The sequence below is a fragment of the Somniosus microcephalus genome, chromosome 13, assembly GCF_052327205.1.
Source record: "Somniosus microcephalus isolate GS21.2 chromosome 13, FLI_Smic_1.0, whole genome shotgun sequence".
NCBI lineage: Eukaryota > Metazoa > Chordata > Chondrichthyes > Squaliformes > Somniosidae > Somniosus > Somniosus microcephalus.
The window spans coordinates 35,408,280-35,433,180 of NC_140999.1; the positions used below are offsets into that span (position 1 = coordinate 35,408,280).

The 24,901-nt window shown below is 46.8% G+C and overlaps 1 protein-coding gene across 1 annotated transcript in view; it reads left to right on the forward strand.

Moving 5' to 3' along the window:
• myo1f (myosin IF) overlaps positions 1-24,901 on the forward strand; it is a 214,742-nt gene that overhangs the window by 63,394 nt on the left and 126,447 nt on the right. Inside the window, exons 3-4 of the mRNA XM_086004739.1 lie at positions 19,010-19,099; positions 23,335-23,429. Coding sequence (XP_085860865.1) covers positions 19,010-19,099; positions 23,335-23,429 — 185 coding nt within the window. The remainder of the gene's footprint in view (positions 1-19,009; positions 19,100-23,334; positions 23,430-24,901) is intronic.

The following is a 24,901-nucleotide window of genomic DNA, read 5'->3' on the forward strand; positions in this document are numbered from 1 at the left end:
CTTTTCCCCTGTCTCTGCCAAAGGCAATGGGGGAATAATTCCTTGAGACCCATTTTCGGATGGAAAATGGTTGACACACTTGGGGCGTGCACCAGAGCCGGAAACTTGAGGCTCATTCAAAATTGGACCTTGGGTCTCGACCCAATAATTCCAGCAAGCTGCAGACGCCAGAGGCAGCTCACCAGTTTTCTGCAACCCAATTTGGGCTGGTTGCAACGTTAGTAGTAGCCCTCAGGTAGGTCCTGGGGGTGGGGCGGGGGGGGGGACGCAGGCAAACGGGAGGGGGGCGAACACATGCCAACAGCAGCTTACAGCATTGCTGTTGATCCAGGAGGAGCACACTTGGTTAGGTAGCAGAAGAACCTGAAAAAAATGCCCAGCACCTTTCAGACGGGAGTCCCGAAACAGATGTTAAGCCCCTCATTATTATATGCAAAGGGATTAATGCCTGAAAAAAGGCGACCACCAGGGATTCCGGAATATCACCTGAGCCAATATAGCATTAGACATATTTCAAGCACCCTCTAGTTCAGGACAGAGACCCACGAATTTGGACCTTCCCCTCTTTTCGCACCTGAAAAATGAGGTCTAATTTCACCCGCATGTGCCTTGCTGAGCTACAGTTAAATTGGCAGGGACAACCCTCCAATACCTTCATAACTCGACACAGGCAGTGAGTGTCTACAAATTATCTGACCACGGAAGGCATTGTAGCTAATCCTGATCTCGACATGCACTTTTCAGCAAAGGTTACTGAATGAGGATCAGGAGCCAGAGCCCTAGCTGATTTTTTTAACTACAAATCTATTGTAGTGCCCCATTTCTGCTCCAGGTTCGATGTGAGCATAGACCTGAGATCAAACCTAGCACCTTCCTGGACTACATGGCTTAATACACACGATTGGTGCAATCACCAACTGAGCCAACAGGGGAGACTCAGACAGAGTATTTTTATTCGGAGGTGACAGGAATGTTAACAAAAATCTTCCACGTATATAAGTATTGGATGTATCCTATTTCTTGACAGCTTTAAAACATCTGGGGGGAAAAATTCGGTATCGCCCCATTTGGGGCGTCATTATTGGTGGTGCACAAAGTTTAGCGACTGGCGTTAATTATCGCCTCCAACAGCAAACTTGGCTTTTATCGCCCCTGGAGGTGATTGGAGTGCTAAATCAGGTGCTACACACCTCTCTTAAGGCGCTAAGGCTGAGGAGCGAGGCGCTACCTCAGAGGGCGGGCGAAGCTCATGTGATGTCAGTCAGCAATGGAACACAGACACACTGGCGCCGGACAGTTCTTAAAGGAAGGGTTGATCTTGCTCTCCATCCACACCTTGCTCATTGCAGCCTTGAATCTCGGCCTGGAGAGACTTGTACATCAAATCTGCTGGAAAGAACAATGGAGAGACCCAGGGAAAGAGCTCACAGTGCAGCCCCCACAGTCTCTTCTAAATCGATACAAGGAAGGGCAAATCAAAATGAACCTGCAAATTGCTGCTCAGTACCCTAAACTCCTTTACACAGCATTGAATCTCTCCAGAAGTGTCTCTCTCTCTCTCTCAGAATGTGTGGTGCAAAAATGTCACCAACAAAAAAAGGCAGGAAGTGGTCGCCTTTAAATAGCGCTCCCCCAGTCCCTTTCTGACAGCATAACGCACCCCTCAACCTGTCGTTGCTAGCGGCAGGCGGTAAGGCAGGGGGCGCCACTCAATATCCGGTCCGGGGCGCTACCGGGGTGTTGCGCACTCGACTGACGTCACGATCTGCCGGCGCAGGAGATCATGGCGGTAGTGTTTAGTGCCGCCACAAAATGTCTAGTTAATTTTGCGAGAGGCGCAGATATCACTGCGCCCGGGTGCTAGTTGCTTTGCGCCCCACTTGGCGCCCTCTTAAGGCGCTAACGGGAGGCGCAACCAACTGAATTTTTCCCCCCTGTTGTCTTATAACTGCACTTTTGCTCTGAATTGTAATTAAGCTGATTTTATTGCATTTATGAGCATTTTGCTTTCTATTGATGAATCTATTAAATACCTACAAACTGGTTCTAATGGGCCAGAAATTCCTAAATGGGGCTTGCAGCGCGTGCAAGCCCCGTATTTGCACTTACCCTGCGCTGCTGCAGATCAGCTCCAGGGACGCCTGGACTTGGTGTTTGAAAAAGAAGATTCCCGGGCAGCGTGTGACGTCACGCCGCCCAGGAGTGCAGCCAGCGCGAAGCCAGGAGCGTGCAGTGCAAGTGAGACACGCCCCTTGAGGTCTCAGTTTCACTGGACACGCCCCCAATGTATCTGTCAAGCTGCTAAGCATTTTTACATGCAAAGCAGCAGTTTAAATAGGTTTTTGGAAGTTTTTTGAAGATTTTGGTAACTTTTATAAACTTTTTAAAATGTTTACATTATTTTGAGTAATCTGAAGTAGTTTTAAAGAGAACTAAAGCAATTTAAAGACTTTTAAAAGCCCTAAAAGAATTTTTTTAATTCCATTTATTTATTTAGCAATGTCGTCGTCATACGTGTCTTCACACTGTTCCCTTTGGGGAACTGTATGAAGTGGTGGAAGGATTTATGGCCATGATTAACGCTCATTCCGTGACCGTAACCATCTTTGAACCAGCCATTAGGGCGGTTAGTCCTATGGCGGGAGGGTTTTACGGGCTCCCACAAGCTATACAAGGAGGGGGGGCCACGCACACCCACAGACGCAAATATCCCACTGGATGTCAACCCAGAATTTAGAGCCGGAGCTCCGACTCCACTTGCCGGGACTGTCTGGAGCGGGCTTCGAAACCCTACCCTGATCTGGCCCAGCGGCGGGGATCCTACCGCTATGACAAAGGCCCAATCCGATTAGCAACTTAAAATGGCAGCATAGGGCTCCAGTCACGGGGAGGGAAAAGGCGCAGGAAACGTATGGGTGTCACCTTTTGTGCGGAGTGGGCCTTTTGCGTAGCAGTAAGCATCCCCGCCGCTGGGCCAGAAGGAGTAGGGTTTTGAACCCCACTCCAGACAGTCCCGGCAAGTGGAGTCGGAGCTCCAACTTTAAATTCTGGGTGGACACCCAGCGGGATACTTGCGTCCGTGGGTGTTGGTGGCTCCCCCCCCCTCCTCAGATGGGTTGTGGGAGCCCGTAAAACCCTCCCGCCATAGGACTAACCACCCTAATGGCTGGTTCAAAGATGGTTACGGTCACGGAATGAGCGTTAATCACGGCCATAAATCCTTCCACCACTTCAAACAGTTCCCCAAAGGGAACAGTGTGAGGATACGTACGATGATGACCTATTGCGCAATGCACCTCCTTGGATCCTCAGTCGCAGATGCGAGGGGGCAAGTCGTGCAATTGTTAAATTTTTAATTTTATTGACATGTAATATGTTGGCCCAGTAATTCCCTTCCAAATGCGCTAGTACGGTCGGGGTACTTACACATCTGGCCGGATGAAATGCCGGTTTTCAGCATGCACAGTGCATGTGGGGAAAACCGGCATTTCCTGTCCTCTGAACGAAGGTGTTCAGAGGCAGAACGCGTGCGACTGCACAGGCAGCGCGTGCGCAGTATAATTCGCCGCTTTCATTAATGCTTTCAGTGAGGTCAAGTCATTACAACTTACACATGAAAAAATCATGGGTACAGTTGCTGCAGAGGCTGCGGAGGAAGATATTTCTTATCGTGGAGCTTCTGAAAGTATGTATGTCTGTATATATTCCTTTGCGTGTTATGTATATTTTCCTTTACTTATGTGTATGAATGTATTATTTAATTATGACTTTCAGAGAAAGTAACTTATTGGAAAATCATAATTAAAAACATACATTCATACACATTAGTAAAGGAATATAAAACACACATACATATACGTAAAGGAATATATGTGGACATACATACATAACTCATTCTCACATTCCATTCACACAGCCACAATTGCTCCTTCTACCTACCGTTCTGAAAACCCTTTAAAAGAAAAAAATTTAAACTTTAAAACTTACTTAAAATTTCTTAAAATAACTTCCCTCCCTTTCCCAAACAAAAATATTGCTTTTCAAAAGCTCCACGATAAAATATATCTTCCTCCGCAGCCAATGAACAACTTTACACTTGCTTTTTTCAAGTGTAATTTCTAAGGACTTACCCTCACTGAATCCATCATTGAAATCCACAAAGTTCACTGCGCAAGCGCTGCCTGTGCAGTCACACGCGCTGTGAATAGACCTCGGGTCTGGAAATGCCGGCGTTCCCCGCATGCGCTGTTCCTGCTGAACGCTGGCATTTCCAATGGCCAGATGCGTGAGTAACCCGAACGTACTCACGCTTCTGGCCGCGAATTTCTGGCCCAATATGTACGCCTGGAATTTCTGCTGGGGTTCTCCCAATCTGTCACCATAATTTTGGCAGAAACCCTGGAGAATTGCCGTAAAAGGCCATTCACACCCTTTCTTTAGAGAAAGACCATTTCCCTCCCTGAATCATTCCTTGTAAAATTAATTTGGAGCTCTCGGCACTGGCACTGTTTTTAAACCATTAAGTATTGAACTGTCATTTGCGCAGTAAAGACCTTGGGGTTGAATTTCTGTGGGGGTTATCCTGATCTCCCACCTTAACTTCAGCAAAGGATCAGCAGGAAGCTTGGAGAAACAATATAAACGGCTGTCCCGCTCCTGGCCCTGGATGTGGACCTAGCATATCAGTGGCTACTGGAAAGCCAAGTGAGATGAGGCATACCAGGTTCACCAGCGGCTTACGTGGGCCCCATCGGTGTGATGCAGGCCGAGCAAGCAGCCAGATTCACCACCCAATGGAATTTTAGGGCCTATGTGCTTTTCCAATTGCTGTTCTGTCAAAAACAGCAATTTCATGAGACAGATGGTTGAGATCTTGCAAATATAATTTCTCAACTATTTGCCTTGGAAAGATGCTGTAACTACAGGGGTGGTGTTTTGCTGGCCGGCCATTTTTTCATGGATTTTCAGATTTTAAGGCAACCCCCTTAACTAGAAGTATTAAATCCGTGAATCTTAAGGTATGGTGTTCTTCAATAAATAGACGGAGACTGCAGATCAACAATCAACAGGTGTTTACTGGCTGAGGGTAGTCTAAAAACTAACAGTACAGATGCCTGCTCAGGGCTTATATACAGGTGTGGTCACTGCCGGTACTACAGAATACAGGAGCTGTAAAAGTAGTTCTCTCTTAAAGGTACATACACTACAATTCCTCCCCTTTTAGATTAACAGTACCATAACATTCAAATAACAGTTAACACTTTTAACATGCACATTAACTGAAATAGTCCATTTATAGATTCAGTCTTGGGGCGGCTTTCTGATCCTTTCTGGATAGCGCCTTTCCTGAGTGTCTTGTTCTTGGTGCGGAGGCGATTCTGGCCCCCTGTCGTCGGTTAGTTCATCAGTTTCCGATGCTACTGTTTCTGGGGTAGATGCTACCGGTATGTCGAGTTCATCACCAGGTACGCGAGACATGGGGTTGACTCGTTCCTGTGACGCTAGGATCTGGTCGACATGGCGTCTCACAATGTTCTCCCCGACATCCACTGTGTACATTAGTGGCCCCTGCCGTGTGCATATCGTTCCGGGTTGCCATTTCTCTGTTCAGTAGTCGCGGGCCAAGACTGGTTGTCCTACATTGAAGCTCCTTGTCAGCTTCTCATTGATGTGCTGGAATTGCTTATTCTCAACATTTCTTCGCACATTTGGTCTGAGCAAATCCAGACGAGATCTCAACCTTCGGTTAAAGAACATCATGGCCGGGGCCTGGTTGGTAACTGCATGTGTTGCATTTCTGTAGGCTAACAGGAAATTGTCCACCTTATGCTGCAGTGGAATGTCGTCATCGCACATGGCCTTTACTGCCTTTTTAAAGGTTTGTACGAACCTCTCAGCCAATCCATTTGTAGCTGGATGATACAGGGCGGATGTGTAATGCCTTACCCCATTCCTTCTCATAAATTTCCGAAACTCTTCGGACACAAACTGTGGTCCGTTATCAGAGCAAATCTGCTCTGGCAAGCCGTTCCTGGCAAATGTGGTCCGTAGGACTGCAATCGTTTTCTCCGTAGTGGTGGAGGACATTTTGATCACCTCAGGCCATTTCGAGTGCGCATCCACTGCTATTAAAAACATTGAGTCCATGAATGGACCAGCAAAATCAATATGCACCCATTGCCATGGAGAGGAGGGCCACTCCCATGGGTGTAGAGGGGCATGTGGTGGTGCATTTTGGACCTTCTGGCATCCTGAGCAGCTCTTTGTTAGGTCCTCGATTTGTTGATCGATTCCCGGCCACCACACATAAGCCCTAGCAAGGCTTTTCATTTTCACCCCTCCCAGATGGCCTTCGTGAAGCTCATTGAGCACTCTCTCCCTTAACTTGGGTGGAATTACCACTCGGGATCCACACATCAAGGTCCCCTGGCATACTGACAGCTGTTCTCTTCTGGATGAGAATGCTGACAACAGTGAGTCGCCATGTGTTGGCCATCCCTTCACCGTCAAATCATATACCCGAGACAGTGTCGGATCATTTCGGGTCTCCTCTATATCCGCGTTAGTTACTGGCAAGTGTTCAATTATCAACGAATAAAATATTTCGACAGGGTCCACTGCTGGTGCTTCCTCCGCAGTAGGCAGTGGCAGGCGTGATAGCCCATCAGCGTTTCCATGCTGTTTCGTGCCCTTATACTCTATTTCATATTGGTTCGCCCCTAGAAAAAGGGACCATCTTTGTAGCCGTTGCGCAGTCATCACCGGAACTGTAGTGTCCGAGTATAAATAATACACGGACTGCAGGAGAACAATAATAACAGGTATTTACTGAACAGAGGGTAACTTAAGACTGAAGTACAGAAGCCTGCTATGGCTTTATATACAGGGGTGGTCACTGCCGGCACTGCAGTATAGAATCAGTTCTTCTCTTAAAGGTACATACACAACAATTCCTCCCCTTTTAGATAAACAGTACATAACATTCATTTAACAACTAAATAATAACTAATTACAATTACAATTTTCTCTGTACTATATACATCAACTGAAATAATCATTTATAAGTTCAGTCTTTGAGGAGGCTTCCTGATCCTGACTGGATGGCGCCTTTCTCGAGTATCCTGTTCTTGTGGCGGAGTTGATTCTGGCTCATTGTCATTGGTTGGTTCGTCAGCTTCCAATACCACTACTTCTGAGGGAGACGCAATCTGTACTTCGGGTTGATTACCAGGTGCACCTGCTCGTGGTATGGGTTTGGCTTGTTCCTGTGACTCTAGAATCTGGTCAGCATGGCGTCTCACGATGCTCTCTCCAACGTCCACTGTGTACATTAGTGGTCCCTGCTGTGTGCATATCGTTCCTGGCTGCCATTTTTCTGTTCGGTAGTCGCGGGCCAAGACTGGTTGCCCTATCTTGAAGCCCCTGGTTGGCTTCTCATTTATGTGCTGGAATTGCTTATCCTCAACATCTCGTCTTATGTTTGGTTTGAGCAAATCCAGGCGACATCTTAGCCTTCGGTTGAAGAACATTATGGCTGGAGCTTGGTTGGTGACTGCATGTGTCGCATTCCGGTAAGCAAACAAGAAATTATCCACCTTGTGTTGTAGTGGTATGTCGTCATTATACATTGCCTTTATTGCCTTTTTAAAGGTCTGAACAAACCTCTCAGCCAATCCATTTGTGGCTGGATGATATGGGGCAGATGTGTAATGTTTCACCCCATTATTCCTCAGAAACCTCCGGAAATCCTCGGAAACAAACTGTGGCCCATTGTCGGAGCAAATCTGTTCTGGCAAGCCATTCCTAGCGAAGATGGTCCGTAGGACTGCAATAGTTTTCTCCGTGGTGGTGGAGGACATTTTGATAACCTCTGGCCATTTCGAATGGGCGTCCACAGCGAATAGGAACATTGAGTCCATAAATGGACCAGCAAAATCAATGTGTACCCGTTGCCATGGAGATGAGGGCCACTCCCATGGATGTAGCGGGGCCTGTGGTGGAGCGTTTTGGACCTTCTGGCACCCTGTGCATCTCTTGGTCATATCCTCGATTTCTTTATCGATTCCCGGCCACCACACAAACGCCCTGGCTAGGCTCTTCATTTTTACCCCTCCCAGATGACCCTCATGAAGCACATTGAGCACTCTATCTCTCAACTTGGGTGGAATTACCACTCGGGATCCACACATCAAGGTCCCCCGGCACACTGACAGCTGTTCTCTCCTTCACGAGAATGCTGGCAACAGTGAGTCGCCATGTGCTGGCCATCCCTTCACCGTCAAATCATAGACCCGAGAGAGTGTCGGGTCATTTCGGGTTTCCTTCTCTATACTTGAGTTTGTAACAGGCAGACATTCGACTATGGTCGCATGGAATATCTCAACAGGGTCCACTGCAGGTGCTTCCTCTACCGTAGGTAACGGTAGGCACGACAGCCCATCAGCATTTCCATGCTGTTTCGTACCCTTGTACTCTATGTCGTACTGATGTGCCCCTAGAAAAAGTGACCATCTTTGCAGCCGTTGCGCCATCATCACCGGAACGCCCTTCTTTGGGTTAAAAATGGAGACCAGGGGCTGATGATCAGTCAGTAGGGTGAATTTCTGCCCGTGCAGATAGTGATTGAACTTTTTCACCCCCCACACCAGGCTGAGGGCCTCCCTGTCAATCTGGGCGTAGTTACGCTCGGCTGAGGTTAACGAGCGTGACGCAAAGGCTATTGGCCTCTCTGAACCGTTAGGGAATTTGTGTGACAGCACCGCCCCGATGCCGTAGGGAGACGCATCACATGCTAACCGAATCGGTAGTGTTGGATTGTAGTGGGCCAATACTTCTTTTGAAGTGATTAGGCATTTACATTTCTGAAAGGCACGCTTACACTCATCACTCCATTTCCATGTTACTCCAGTTTGCAGTAGGGCGTTCAGTGGGTGCAGAATTGTAGATAAATTCGGCAAGAACTTATGGTAGTAGTTCACCAACCCGAGGAACGACCTCAGTTGCGACACATTTTCCGGTGCTGGAGCCTTGACTACAGCCTCAATCTTGTCCGGCGACTCATGCAACCCTTCCTCATCAATCATGTGCCCACAATACGAGATTTGTCTCCTGAAGAACTCGCATTTGGGGCGGTTGGCTCGTAGCCCATATTCCTGTAATCTCGTGAGCACCTGCTCCAGGTTGGCAAGGTGTTCACTGTCATTTTCACCCGTAACCAGGATGTCGTCCAAATAACACTGGGTCCCCGGGATCCCTTGCAGGACTTGTTCCATCGCCCTCTGCCAAATAGCCGGGGCTGATGCTACCCCGAATACCAGTCGATTGTACTGGTAAAGGCCTTTGTGAGTGTTTATCGTGAGGTATTTCCTAGATCCTTCCACCTCCATTTGTAGATACGCTTGGGCCAGATCAATCTCTGTAAAGCGTTTCCCTCCCAGATAGTGAGGCGAAAATACCTTCTATCCGTGGAAGTGGATATTGTACTGTGTGCAGGACTGGGTTCACAGTTACCTTGAAGTCCCCACAGATGCGAACCTTCTTCGGTTCCCCAGGCGTGCTGCTCAATGATTTCTTCATTACAGGAACGATGGGTGTGGCCCACTCGCTCCAGTCCACCTTGGACAGCACACACGAATGCTCCAGACTCTCCAGCTCTGCTTCAACGGCTGGGCGGATCGTGTAAGGTATCGGTCTGGCCTTAAAAAAATGTGGGTTTGCGTTATCTTCGATTTTTATCGTTGCCGTTACTCCTTTTAGAGTCCCAAGTCCTTGTTGGAACACCTCTTTTGCATTAGTTAGAATTTTTGACAGTCGGCCAGGTATGACGTCATCATCCTTTTTATCAGTCACATTTAGCGCCTGAATGGAATGCCAATCCAATTGTATTTTTCGGATCCATTCACGTCCCAATAATGGTGGTCCTCCATCCGGTAGTATATATAGATACAGTTTCTGTGTTTCCTTGCCGTTGTATTCAAGTGGCACCCTTATTTTTCCTCTGGGGTAGACTTTTTGCCCCGTGTATGTCTTCAATACAATGGACGTGTCCTTCAAGGGTATGTGTGACAATAGCCGCTCATAGTCTCGTCGATTCATGACAGTTAGGGCCGATCCTGTGTCCAATTCCATCTTTACTGGGGACCCTGCTATCATGAGGGTGACCCAAATGGTTCGGTGATCCTCCTTTGCGATCACGTTGTGTAACTTTAGACAGCTTAGTCTCCTGCTCCCGGAGTCCTTATCACTCTCCTGATCTTCCGAACTACTGTCTGTCAATTTCTTTACTTTCTTGTACTTTTCCTTAGTAGTTCTTGTAGTGTTGGTTTTCTTTCCCGACCTGCAGACTCTTGCTATATGTCCCATTTTCCCACATTGCCTGCATACTTTGTCCTTAAACCAGCAGTCCTTCTGATCATGGGTTGTTCTGCCGCAGCGATAGCACTTTTCTACTCCATATGCCATTTCGTTAGCGCTGTATTCTTGTCGTTTCTGTTGTATTTCCGCAGCTCCCCGTGCTGCTGCTTTGTAGGATACTGCCACGCTGAAAGCCTGTTCTAGCATCAGGTCCTTTTCCGAAAGTAGTCGTTTCTGGGTTCCTTCACTCTGGAGCCCGCAGACAAACTTATCCCGTAAGGTGTCTGCCAGTCCTGCTCCGAACTGGCAGTGCTTCGATAACTTGCGTAGTTCCGTAAGATAGTCAGCATTGCTCTCATCTTTGTGCTGGTTTCTTTTATGGAACTTGAATCTTTCTGCTATCAGCAGCGGTGTAGGGTTTAGGTGTTCCTGTAAGATATTAACAATCTCTTCAAAACTTTTCTCCATTGGTTTAGCTGGGGTAATTAAATGCCGCAATAGGCCGTACGTTCTCGCGCCCATCAAATTTAATAATACCGACGCCTTCTTTCCATCGGCCACCTCATTTGCCTCGCAGTACACTTCAATTCTTTCCACATACGTGGTCCAGTCTTCTACCTCGTTGTCGAAAGCAGTGATACTGCCACTTTTCGGCATCTTGGGTGATTTAAAATGGCGCCTCCCACGCTTTTTCTTCTTCCCCAATGTAATAAAATGGCGCCTCCCGCGCTTTTCCTTCTTCCCCTTGCTGCCACGCTGCTCCTAGCGTTCTGCAGGGTAATGGCGGCGACCCGCGGCTTCGGCGCGTCTCACTTTTCCTTCCCCTTGTTTTATTTTCACTACGCTGCCCGGTTCTTGAGCACCGACCGCGCCCTGTGCGCTCCACCCTCTCTCTCTCTCTTTTCCTCCCGACGACGCTGCACGGCCCCTTTTCAGAGCCGCTCGATCGAGCTCGAGCCCGCCGCAGTCCGGAAGGGTCAGCGCACTACCTGCTACCAGCACGATTTGCTGGAACACCTTGACTGGGGAGCCAAGCCCAGCTCTCCACAGCCTCTCCTGCAACTCTCCGAACTCCGATGGATCCTTGGGCGGTTGCCCGCGGTCGATGCTCGTTGTTCTGACTTCGACCTCCAAGAAGCTTCTTCTCAGGGAAAGATCCCCGTGAGGTGATGCAGTACTGCAGGTGAGTTCGAACCTGTTCGTCGCCAATGTAGTGTCCGAGTATAAATAATACACGGACTGCAGGAGAACAACTTAAGACTGAAGTACAGAAGCCTGCTATGGCTTTATATACAGGGGTGGTCACTGCCGGTACTGCAGTATAGAATCAGTTCTTCTCTTAAAGGTACATACACAACAGGAACGCTCTTCTTTGGATTAAAGATGGAGACAAGTGGTTGGTGGTCAGTCAGCAAGGTGAACTTCTGCCTGTGCAGATAGTGGTTGAACTTTTTTACTCCCCATACTAGGCTGAGGGCCTCCCTGTCAATCTGGGCGTAGTTGCGCTCGGCTGAGGTTAGTGACCGAGACGTAAAGGCAACTGGCCTCTCCAACCCGTCTGGGAATTTGTGCGACAGCACTGCTCCAATACCATAGGGTGATGCATCACACGCCAACCGAATTGGTAGTGCTGGGTTGAAATGGGCCAACACCTCTTTTGATGTGATCAATTCTTTGCACTTCTGGAAAGCTCGTTTACATTCATCATTCCACTTCCATGGTACCCCCGTCTGCAGTATGGTGTTCAGTGGGTGTAATACTGTAGACAAATTTGTTAAGAACTTATGGTAGTAGTTCACCAGCCCGAGGAACGACCTCAGTTGTGACACATTTTCCGGTGCTGGAGCCTTGACTACTGCCTCAATCTTTTCAGGGGACGTATGTAACCCCTCTTCATCAATAACGTGGCCACAATACGAGATCTGCTTCTGGAAAAACTCGCATTTGTGGCGATTAGCTCGTAGCCCATATCCCTTCAATCTAGTGAGCACCTGCTCCAGGTTGGCGAGGTGATCACTGTCATTTTCGCCCGTGACCAGGATGTCGTCCAAATAACACTGGGTCCCTGGAATCCCTTGCAGGACTTGATCCATTACCCTTTGCCAAATAGCCGGAGCCGATGCTACCCCGAACACCAGCCGGTTGTATTGGTAGAGGCCTTTGTGAGTGTTGATCGTGAGGTATTGTTTCGAGGCTTCTTCTACCTCCATTTGGAGGTACGCCTGGGCCAGATCAATCTTAGTGAAGCGTTTTCCTCCAGATAGCGAGGCGAAAATATCTTCAATCCGCGGAAGCGGATATTGTACCGTGTGAAGGACTGGGTTCACTGTCACCTTAAAGTCCCCACAGATGCGAACCTTCTTTGGTTCCCCAGGCGTATTACTCAATGACCTCTTCATTACAGGAACGATGGGTGTAGCCCACTCGCTCCAGTCCACTTTGGACAGTACTCCTGAACGTTCCAAACCTTCCAGCTATGCTTCGACGGCTGGGCGGATCGCATAAGGCACCGGTCTGGCCTTAAAAAACTTTGGGCTTGCATTTTCCTCTATTTTAATCGTCACTGTTATGCCTTTTAGTGTTCCAAGTCCCTCCTGGAGCACTTCTTGTGCGTCAGTTAGCATTTTTGACAGTCGCCCAGGTGTGACGTCGTCATCCTTTTTGGCCTCTACCGTCAGTGCCTGTATGGAATCCCAATCTAATTGTATCTTCCGGATCCATTCACTTCCTAGTAGTGGTGGTCCTCCATCTGGCAATACATACAGGTCCATTTTTGGTATTTCCTGGCCGTTGTATATCACGTTCACCCTTATTTTTCCTTTGGGGTAGACTTTTTGCCCTGTGTACGTCTTCAAGACAATCTCTGTAGCTCTCAAGGGTATATGTGAGAATAGCCGCTTGTAGTCCCTTCGGTTTATGACTGTTAGGGCTGATCCTGTGTCCAATTCCATTTCCACTTGGACTCTGTCTATCTTGAGCGTGACCCAGATAGTCTGGTGATCCTCCATTTTGATTACATTATGTAGTTTCAGACAACCCAGCTCCTTGCTTCCAGAGTCTGTATCACTTTTCTGTTCGTCTGAACTACTCTCCGTCACCTTATGTACCTTTTTGTACTTCTCCTGTGGAGATTTCTTGCTGCTGGTTTTCTTCCCCGACCTGCAGACTCTTGCTATGTGTCCTGCTTTTCCACACTGTCTGCACACTTGGTCCTTGAACCAACAATCCTTCTGGTCGTGTGTTGTTCTGCCGCAGCGATAACACTTCCCTGCTCCATATGACATTTCATTGGTGCCATATTCTTGCGGTCTCCGTTGTATCTCTGCAGCGCCCCATGTGGCTGCTTTGTGTGATACTGCCATGCTGAAAGCCTTGTCCAGCGTAAGATCCTTTTCTGATAGAAGCCGTTTCTGGGTTCCTTCACTTTGAAGCCCACACACAAACTTGTCCCTTAATGTATCTGCTAGTCCCGCTCCAAACTGGCAGTGTTTCGATAGCTTGCGCAGTTCCGTTAAATACTCAGCATTACTTCCGTCTTTATGCTGGTTCCTTTTGTGAAACTTAAATCTTTCTGCTATCAGCAGCGGTGTGGGGTTTAAGTGGTCCTGTAGGATTTCCACTATGTTTTCGAAATCCTTATCCACTGGCTTCTCTGGGGTTATTAGGTTTCGCAGTAAGCCATACGTTTTTGCACCCATGGAATTCAACAAAACCAGTGCTTTCCTGGCATCTGGCACTTCATTCGCCTTGCAGTACACCTCAATGCGTTCCACATATGTCGCCCAATCTTCGACTTCATTGTCGAACGCTGTGACACTGCCACTCTTCGGCATCCCTGGGTGTGGTTAGACTGGCTAAAATGGCGTCTCCCATGCTCTCCCTTCTTCTCCGCTGGCTCAAAATGGCGTCTCCCGCGCTTCCCTTTCTTCCCGCGCTCGCCCTTCTCTCCGCTGCGGCTTCAAAAATGGCGTCTCCCGCACTCTCCCTTCTTCTCCGCGGCTCAAATGGCGTCTCCCGCGCTTCCTTTCTTCCCCCGCGGACGCTGCTCAGCCCTTGAGCCCTGGCTGTGCTCTGCGCGTTTTCCTGTGCGCCTCTCTCGTTGCCGCCGCTCGGTCCTGAACCCCAGCTGTGCTTTACCCTCTCTCTCTTTTTGTTTTCCGTCGACGCCGCTCGGTCCTCAACCCCCGGCTGCGCCCTGTGCTCTTTACCCTCTCTCTTACCCCGTCGACGCTGCTCGGCCTTTTCTGTGCCGTCGGTCAGCTCCAGCCGCCGCTGTCCGGGAAGGGTCTGCGCTGTACCTGTTGCCAGCCTGTAGCTGGATCGTCGTGGCTGGAGAACCAAGCCCAGCTCTCAACAGCCTCCCCTGCGATGCTCACTTTCTGCCGGATGACTGGGCGGTTGCTCGTGGTCGACGCCCGTGCTTCTGGCCTCGACTTTCTTCCACTGTCCTCCAGGAGCGAATCCTTGGGAGGAAATGCAGAGTTGCAGGTAGGTTCGAATCGACCTCATCGCCACTATTAAATCTGTGAATCTTAAGGTATGGTGTTCTTCAATAAATAGACGGAGACTGCAGATCAACAATCAACAGGTGTTTACTGGATGAGGGTAGTCTAAAAACTAACAGTACAGATGCCTGCTCAGGGCTTATATACAGGTGTGGTCACTGCTGGTACTACAGTATACAGGAGCTGTAAAAGTAGTTCTCTCTTAAAGGTACATACACTACAAGAAGAATAGGCAAGTGAGAAAAGCTACTATAGTTCTGCTGCCAGGAGATATAATCCCATAAAGTCTGCTTCTTCTGGGAGTGGAATTCAGGCACAGCATCAGTAGAGGCACCAGAATTTGGCACAGAACCCGGATCCACCTGGTTTTCATCCCTTCAGTTCAGTCTCCAGGAAATGGGAAGAGGGTGCTTATTCTGTCCAACTCTCCCACCCCCCACATACCTGACAACAATTTGGGTGCAGATCTGAGCATTCCCGGGCTACCCCAGAAATCCTGACAGATACCAGGTCCAGCGACACTCACATCTGCAGAGATCAGACATAGATGTTGTCCTGGACTGACTGAACCCCAGAAAGTGGGAACCGACTGGGAATCGGTTGCTATTGGATTAGCGCCCGCCAGCATGGGAGTGATGAGATTTAATTTTTTTTAAACTTCTGTCTTTAATCTTTGGTCCAACCAACCTGTAGCCCCCTCCCATGGAAGGGCAGGTTGTTGCTTCAAAATTCTACTGCGCCAGTTTGACGACCCCATTGCACCACTAATGATGTAGGAACCTGCCCCCTGTTCCCAGATTTGGGGCAGGATCATGGGGAGGCCAAAGCACTGGGTGAAACTTGAGTCCCATCAACCTTCCACCGAAACTTCTACCCTTCACTTCCCACCAGCTGAGATGTCCAGTCGTACTGTCTCAGTTGCCCCTTCCCTGTGCGCAGTGCTGCTCAACTCTGAGACATCCACAAAGTAGCATATCTGCATCTCATTTGTCAACATCAAATGTTGCAACATCCACAGGAAAGCATTGCAGCTTTGCCTTTACAGAACACATTACACATTCTGTGTGATCCCGCTTCCTCTTCCTTTGGTTTGGTCTGTACTGTCATGACTAATAAACATACACAGAAGTCATGTTACTGTAAATGCAATGCCATTTATTCATCTCTTAGATGACAGAAAGTGGTATCTAAATGCACAGCAATCTAGTGACGAAGATGTAAGTAGCTCTTCATTGAGTTTGGCTAAGTGGCAGCACTCGCCTCTGAATAAGAATGTTTGGGCTAAAGCTCCACTCCAGCACTTGATCACATAAACTAGGCTGATATTCCAAAGCAGTACTGAGAGAGTGCTGCATTATCAGAGATGTCAGCCTCTGGATGAGACAAGATGTTCAGCCAAAGCCATGCCTGCTATTCCAGTAAGTCTGGAGGACGTCAAAGATCCCATGACTCGTCAGGTGTCAGCCTTGATGCGGTGTCAGCACTTGCTTCTGAGACAGAAGGTCATGAGTTCAAGCCTCACTTCACAGACTTGAGCACATAATCTAGGCTGACAATTCAGTGCAGTACTGCGTGGGTGCTGCAGTGCCAGATGTGCCGTCTTTCGGATGACACGTTAAACCGAGGTCCCATTAACCCTCTCAAGTTGATGTTAAAGATCCCATGGCACTATTTTGAAGAAGAGTAGGGGAATTCTCTCCTGTATCCTGGTCAATAGTTATCCTTCAACCAACATCACTAAATACAGATCATTATCTCATTGCTGTTTGTGGGACCTTGCTGTGTGCAAATTGACCCCTATGTTTCCCTACATTACAACAGTGATTACACTTCAAAAGTACTTAATTGAGTGTAAAGCACCTTGGGACATCCTGAGGTCATTAAAGGCGCTCTATAAATGCAAGTTATTTCTTTCTATTTGAATAAGAGCTGGGACTTCGCTTTGTGACCTCCCAAAACCATCAAAAACAGTTTAACTGGTCAATAGTAATCTGCTTGTCAGACCTTGCTGTGTGCAATATTACTGCTCCTTGCACATCAAAGTAATTCACTGTATGTAAAGTGTTTCCCAGAGTTGTAATAAGTGCAATGTAAGTGCAATTCTTTTTACCAAATTGTTGACTTGTGAGTATTTGTTAATCTTTATAACACCTTCATATACAGTACTAACAACACTCCAAGTTATAAAACATTTCTATTTCAGAGCATCTGTTACAAGAAAGTTTCCACAATGCAGAAGCACATCGTAAGGGGGAGTGATGGGGTCCACCAAAATTCCCTGGCTGAAGCCATGCAATGGTGGCACAGGCTATCGCCGGCAGTGGCTTGCACTGCGATCATGGGGCAGAATCAAGGATGTAGCTGGAAACCAAAACAGCAGCAGCCAGAAGACCCAAAATCCTTAGATCATGCTCAGGAAGGTGAAAAATTTCAGTAACCTTATGCCATTGATCTTTGGAATGCACCTGGGACCCCCATAGACCCACTTTCCCTTTGCTCTGCCGACTGACTTGCCACAAGCACCACTGCCAGCTTTTTGAGGTGCCCCTCTACTTGGGCACCCCAGAGGTTCACTGGGAGATAAATGAAGTGGGAAGGTCAGGAATGCACCTCACCCCTCAGATCCTCGGCATGCTTACACTGGGCCTACACCTACTACAGGTATAGACTCAGTCTTGTAGATTTTGGAAATCCCTGGAAATCCTATGACAATGGTTTGGGGACAGAAATCTGGCACAAAGGGTCTTTGTCCCCTCTGCCTTTTGCTGCACCCGGGAACTGAGCACTTCCCTCGTGCAAAAAGGAGGAGATTCTGCCCTCTATAGGAAGTAATAGGCCAAATACCCAATTGCGGGAAAATGGTGCTGAGATTGTGGAGTGTACCTGCAGTCCTGCACTACAAGAGTAGGGAGCTGACCTCACCAGATTCAGTGAAGTCAGATTATTATCATAATTATAGTATGCAGAGGGAGCAGTATGGCAGCAAGTGGCCAGAGAAGCTGTTAAAGGGCTGCTGCTCATTTCTTCACATACAGATTGTTGTAGTTGATTTTGGTGACTTTGATGTGTATGTGCCCAGGGCCAAGTGCCAGAACTACAAATGTTACCTGTGGCATCTTTAAAGAATCTGATTGCATAAACATTCAATACTGTGGTGACTTTGACACAACAGCAGGGCTGTCACTGTGCTCGATCCTGTCTCCAAAATAACTCTGTCATAGCCTCCCTTGTGAAGGCAGATATCCTCAGACATGCTTACGTAGGTGTGCCGGGTATGCAAACTTGGCCCTTTGTCTCTTCTATCAATGTGCAGGAAACTTTCGTTTAACCGGAGGTTAAATGTCCAGAAAGCTCTATCTACCAGCAAAATTCAGGAGCCATTTCCTATAAGTTTTTTTACTTCTTGTTGCTTTTTTTTTCCAGTCCAGCTCTGCAAGGTCTAGCTGAAGCTGTTGCTTAGCTACAGAGATGCTTTTAAGCTGCGGCCGACTGTTTTGAAGCTGTTGCTAAGCAACAGGGTTTGTTGATTCACACTGAGCTCAAAAGCTCCGTATGTTTTAACATTAGCGCTGGTTTCTACGGCAGTTTTGATGGTACGGCACCAGCTCGGTCCCGTCAGTGCCGGATACCAGAAAGTTTCCAGTAATAAGGGTCTAGTACCTCATTAAAGCAATGATGTAGAAAACATGCAGTGCCAATGTTATATGCCTTTGTCTGTCTAAATGATGGAAATGACATAAATGTTAAGATTAATTAAATGGATTTCGTAACAGGTTTTTAAAAAATAAAATAAACATGAGATTTTCAGGGGTCCATACTGCTTGCCTGATCTGGACCCAACCTGTGGAGCCCACATACGCCGTTAGGCCAGGTATGCCTCGACTCGACTTGGCGTACTGGCCACCACAGAGGCAGCAGGTACCTTTCCAGATCCAGGAACGGAAATCCGGGCTTAGAGAGTTCACATCCCGAACTCCAGCCCCTTGGTGCAATTTGCCTTGCAAGACGTGAACAGAGGTTCTACAGGGCAGCCATTTTCTGCGGGGTCCCTCCTGCTGATGTTACGACGTTAGAGCAGCGGAGCTCCCATGGAATGTCGGCCTCCATTCTCAACCAACACTCCCAGTAAAACGCCTTAACTTGTGTCTCAGACATACATCGGTTCAGTGCTCATCTCCGTGAACCCCTTCAAACAGATGCCTTATTTCACAGACAGAGAAGTTGAAATTTATCAAGGAGCTGTAAGTAAACTTTCGATTTTAGCACTTCTTTTTCCCCAGAGAAAACTTTCTGTGTTGACTTCTGCACTCACTTTGGTCAGCCATGTATAAGCATCCACTGTGTTTCTACATTTTTATTTTCTTTGGCTGTGATTCTGTGGTAATGTCACCAGCACAAGTGGGGACTGCTGGCAACTTGCAGATGCATTGACTTCTTTAGTCAGTGAGTGGCACAGTGCGTCACTCATTGCACTTTCCTCAAAAAGGACCATTACGCTGATGGTAAAATTAAAAGCATTTTGCTTGTGTGCAAAAACACTTATCTTCAAGTTGGTTGCAGTTTCTGGTTGAACTGGAAGATTTCTGTTGTAAAAGAAGAAATATGTTGTGTTTGAGCTATTCATTTTATAAGAAAAGGCTGTTGCACATCTTTTCAGTGTTATTCCTTTCCCTCCTCTCTATGCCTGAAGGTAGTAGCTCTTTTGCAGGCACAGTTCCATCACCACCAGTATAGTCAAGTGCAAGTCTGAACAGTGAGGGTCTGCAAGCTGTTCGCCCGCTGGAGGCATCACAGTCTGATCTTATCCTAGCCTAACAACCACACACATGTACTTCCCAGAAGGGGTCACTGGATAATTAACTACCAGAGTGGCAAGAGATAAAAAAGAGCCACTGCAAATGCTGAAAATCAGTCATCAAAACAGAAAATGTTGGAAATATTCAATAGGTCGTTCAGTGTGTGAAAGACTAAAGACTGAGAGCATCAAATTAAGCACAGACCAGGGATTGAATCTGCTGGCTTCTAGGTTATGTGTGTGTAAATACCCACTGATACTACCTCATTAACTGTGGCTTGCCTTTATGCTTCATTTAATTAATATTCATTTTCATTTTAACTGGAACTATAAATAGATATTTTAGGGCCAGAAGGTATTTTTTTAAAAACTAGTCATGTGTTCTCTTGTAAAAATGTGAACTGATGTTTTAATATATGTGTGTGAGAGGGGAGAAGTGGAAGTCAGATCATTACAATTCATAGAGCTACCAGTTCCACATTGTCTGCTGTGGTAAGTTTAGGGTCAAACTATTTAAATGTATTTAGTTGAAGATGAGTTGTCTGCTGTCATAAGGTCAGTGATCTGGTCAGGCTAGGAGAGAAGTGAGGTTTGTCAGATCTGTGTTTAGTTCATCAGCTGTACATTTATCTTTTCCTGTAACTATTTATACATCTTCGTTCTGCCCACTTTATTTCCACCTCTGGAGCAGCCATAAGAAATGTAACATAATTAAGACTATTAAATAGGATGAAGAAAGAAAGTTTATTCAGTTTAAGGAAAGAAGCGCCGTTAAACAGTGGTTTAACAAGAATGTTAGAAGGAACATAAAAAGAGGTCAATTATATACAAGGAAACAAAAAATAGAAAGGACTCGGATTAGTACAAATGGCAACTGTGGATAGCTAAAGTACTAAGAAAAGTGAGAAAGAAGTAGAGGGACAAACCTCAGAAAGCAGCTAGCAGGACCCAAAATAGCTATACAATTACAGTAATAATAGAAATAAGGTCAAAGAACAGGTTGGGAGCGTTAAAGGATGAATTCAGTAAAGCTATTACAGATGATTAAGATCTGGCAGATACAGAATATCCTTCTTGTCCATTCAATATATTTCACCTGTTTCATCAATGATTTTCCCTCAGGAGTGGAGCTGTTTGCTGATGATTCCATAGCGTTCAGCTCCATTCACAACTCCTCCGATAATAGATCAGCCCATGCCCATGGACAACATCCAGGCTTTGGCTGACAAGTGGCAGGTAATGTTCCCACCACATAAGTGCCAGGCATTGACCATTTCCAATGAGAAGTGGCCCCACCACCTCCCTCTGACCTTCCACAGCACCACTAGTGCTGAGACCCCACCATCAGCATTGGCCAAAAGGTTAGCTAGATCAGCCATATCCACAAAGCGGCTACAAGAGAAGGGCAGAGGCTGAGTACAACAAGTCTCGCCATCATTTAGACGGCTTAACTCCGGAGTGTGATGGAATACTCACCACTCATTTGTGTGGGTGCAACTGCAACCAGGCTCAACAATATCTAGTAGAGAGCAGTCCGCTTGATCAACACCCCTGCTACTGGAATCAATATCCACCCCCTCCACCACCAGTGCACTGTTGCTGCAGTATGTACCATTTACAAGACGCACCGACGCAACTCTCCCAGCTTACTTCAACAGTACCTCCAGCCCCCGTAACCTCCACCACCAAAAAAAAACAAAAGCAGCAAGATCATGGGAACATAAGTTCCCCTCCTGGTCACACACCATCCTGACTTGGACATATATCGCTATTGCTTCATCATCACTGGCTGAAAATCCTGGAATTCCCTACCTCATACCATCGTAGGAGCACCATCACCGCAAGGACTGCAGCAATTTACGATGCAGGCCCATCACGACCTTTTCAGGGTAACTTGATGTGGCCTTGCCAGTACTGCCCACATCCCAAGAGCAAATGTTAAAATGAATTCTAGTCATAGCAAATGCAGGCTAAGTGATCGATAACATATATAGAAATTAGTAAAGAATGTGTTATGCAGAAACTGGAATTTTAAATATCCAGAAAATTGGTGTAGTTTCAGTATTCAGAGAAAGAGAAGGCACAAACCTGATAATTACAGGTCAGTTTGCCTAACATCTATAAAGGGAAAATGCTTCAGGACATTCTACGGCATGCTATTAATGAGCACTTAAAGAGCACAGCTATCATAGTTGGGTGGCGCTTAAAACCTAATAAATTATGTAGATGGGTTGAACACTGGCTTAGCAACTGAAGGCAGGGGATGCCGATAAATGGGATATGCTCTGCCTGAGAAAAGGTAACCAGAGTTCTGTTCTGAGAACCTGTTCTGAGAATCTGTTCTGCCCTGCCTTCGATCTATTTCATTTCCTTTCCAGTTTTGAAAAAGGGTTCACCCGAAACATCGATTCTAATTTCTCTCCACGGATGTTGCCTGGCCTGCTGAGTTTTTCCAGCATTTTCTGTTGTTATATCTGTTCTGAGATCCCTGCTATTTGCAATATTTGTGAATTATATGGAACAGAGTATATGTAACAGCGTTATTAAATTTGCTGGTGACTTAAAGTTCTGTGGACAGGTAACAATTAGAATGAGTTCAACTATCTTCAGTTAAACTTGGACCAATTACATGGATGGGCTGAGATACGGCGCACTGATTTTAAAGTGGATAAATATAGGGGTAATACATATCGTACTCGATACCATTAAACATGTATAACGTGAAAGAGCCTCGACAAGGAAAAGATTTGGAAGTAATCACTGAGCATACACTGAAAGCATCTGATCAGTGTGAGGCAGTTATTAATAAGGCAAATCAGGTATTGGGGTACATCTGAAGGGCATTGGACTAAAAGTCAGAACAGGTAATACAGACATTGTACAGATCAATGGGGAGGCCAGTTCTGGAGTATGGCATGCAGTTTTGGTCACTCATTCTCAGGAACGATATAGATACATTAGAAAGGGCTCAGAGAAGAGTGACCAGGATGATTTCAGGCCTTTTGGAACTAAGTACAAGGAAATGCTCAAGTGACTAAACTTAATTTCATTGGAGAAGAGTGAGGGGAGTCGTGATTGGCGCCCCAAGGTATAGATGAGGTTGAAGTAAATAAGCTATTTATATTGGCCAATAAGCATGTGACTAGCGGACATAAGTACAACATTCAAAAGCCTTGAGCAAAGTTAGAGGTCTGTTTTGAAATTCCCGGTGAGCTGTTGTGTGTTGGAAGTGCAGGGGGTCACAGTACATTGTCAGAGTAATGTGAGGAGAATGTGCACACGAGAATCATTCTGTGCTCGACCTCTTTTTAGGTATGAACGGAAAAGGTTCCATTCTATCGCACATTTTTCCATTATCTTCATGACCATCGGCATGACAATTAATTTCAAAATTCCAACCTTTACAATGTACTTTACTAAATCTGCCTTTCAAAATATTCTAGAAAATTCCTGTAAGAATTTAGTTTGATGCTAATCATTTTTCAAAGGCACTCAGAAACAAAGTATGCCTTTTTGCTACATTTCTGATATTTTTAGAAAAATGTGCTCATTATTTAAAGGACAACAACACTCTGTTGAGTAGAACTTCCTATGTGTTCATTTTATAATTGTAACTGTTTCCTTAAGTACAATGCTTGACAGTTTCTCCTTTGGCTTAGACAGTTTCCTTTCTATCTGCAGGCTCAGTATGAAAATCCACCTCACATTTATGCTCTAACGGACAGTATGTACAGGAATATGTTGATTGATGCAGAGAACCAGTGTGTTATCATCAGGTATGAAGCAGAAACAATGCACAGATTACAAGAAGGGAACCCATTATGCTCTATCCAAACCTTTTATGTATTGGCCATCAAATACCCCTCAAAATAAACCCGAACAGATTGCTGACAAACTGATAAATGTCTGCTATGTACTATCACAGACCACCCCCCCCCACCCCGCGCCCCCCCCCAACCCCACACACACACACACACACACACACACACACACACACATTAGTCCCTACTGTAACATTTAGAAGCTGTAACTCTCTGGAACTGTGGAACAAAAGCAATACACGTCTCATCAAAGCTAAAGGGCAAGAAAAGCGCAAACGCTTTCTCTAAAGGTTTCACCATTCCTTTACCTAAAACTAATAGATGGCTGTGAACACTTCAACACTGTGTGACTTCTATAAAAGCGGGTTTAGTACCAATAAAGGTGGTGGCAGATAAGGGACGATCACAGTGATATCATTTTGAGTAGATACAGTGGCAGATTCTATACGGTTAAAAATATAATGCTGCTGATTTAACTCAAAATGGTGTCCTTTGTAACACTGGGGGGAATTTTAACCCCCAAAAATGGGTGGGTTTGGGTCAGGTGGGATGTAAAAATGTTGAAAATCTCAAACCTGACCCCAACCCGCCTCCAACCCACCCATTTCTAGTTTTAACAGAGGCGGGATGGGCGGCGGGTGACCATCCCGCTCCTAGGAGGCGGGCTGGTCATTTCAATATTGTAATAAAGCTGCATGCATTTAATCTCCATTTTAAATTTCACCCTGGCCGGCTGGGTTTCCCAGGCCTCAGGAAACTGGCAGCTAAAGGGAGGCGAGGACTGCTGGATGCAGCAGGTAAGTGCCCTTCAGGTGCCTTTCTACTTACCTGCTGGATCCAACTTACCCGCTTTCCACCCTCCCCTCCACCCAGTGAAGAAACACCCCCAACCACCAAGCCATGACCTCCCACCGAAGCGACCCTTCCAATCTCCCCCATCCCACCCGACGCCTCCAGTCTCCCTCTCCAAACCTTCCGCTCTCTAACTCCCCTTCCCAGCGCCTCTGATCTCCCCTCCAGCCCTCCAATTTCTCTGGCCCCCCAATGTCTCTGATCCCCTAATGTCTCCAGCTCCGCGATGTTTCCGCCCCCCTCCCCCCCCCCCCATGTCTCCGGCCCCCCGATCGATCCACCTACCCGACCCACAATCTCTCCCTCCCTCCTCTTCGTTCCCTGGCTGCGTCTGATACCGCAGGCCTTCCTGCCCGCCAGCCAGCCAGCGTTTCAATCTGGCTGGCTGCAGCCGGGAAACGGAGACAAAAAATGTTAATCAGGCCCTGCTGTTAAACTCGGCAGGGCCTGAGGGAAACCCGTTCTTCCGCCCTGTTCCCTCCCAGCCTCCAAGTGAATATCGGGTCACTGTGTCACTGCAAATGTTGCTGACCGATGAAAAGCAAGAACCTGGAACCTGGTTATCGAAAGTCCTT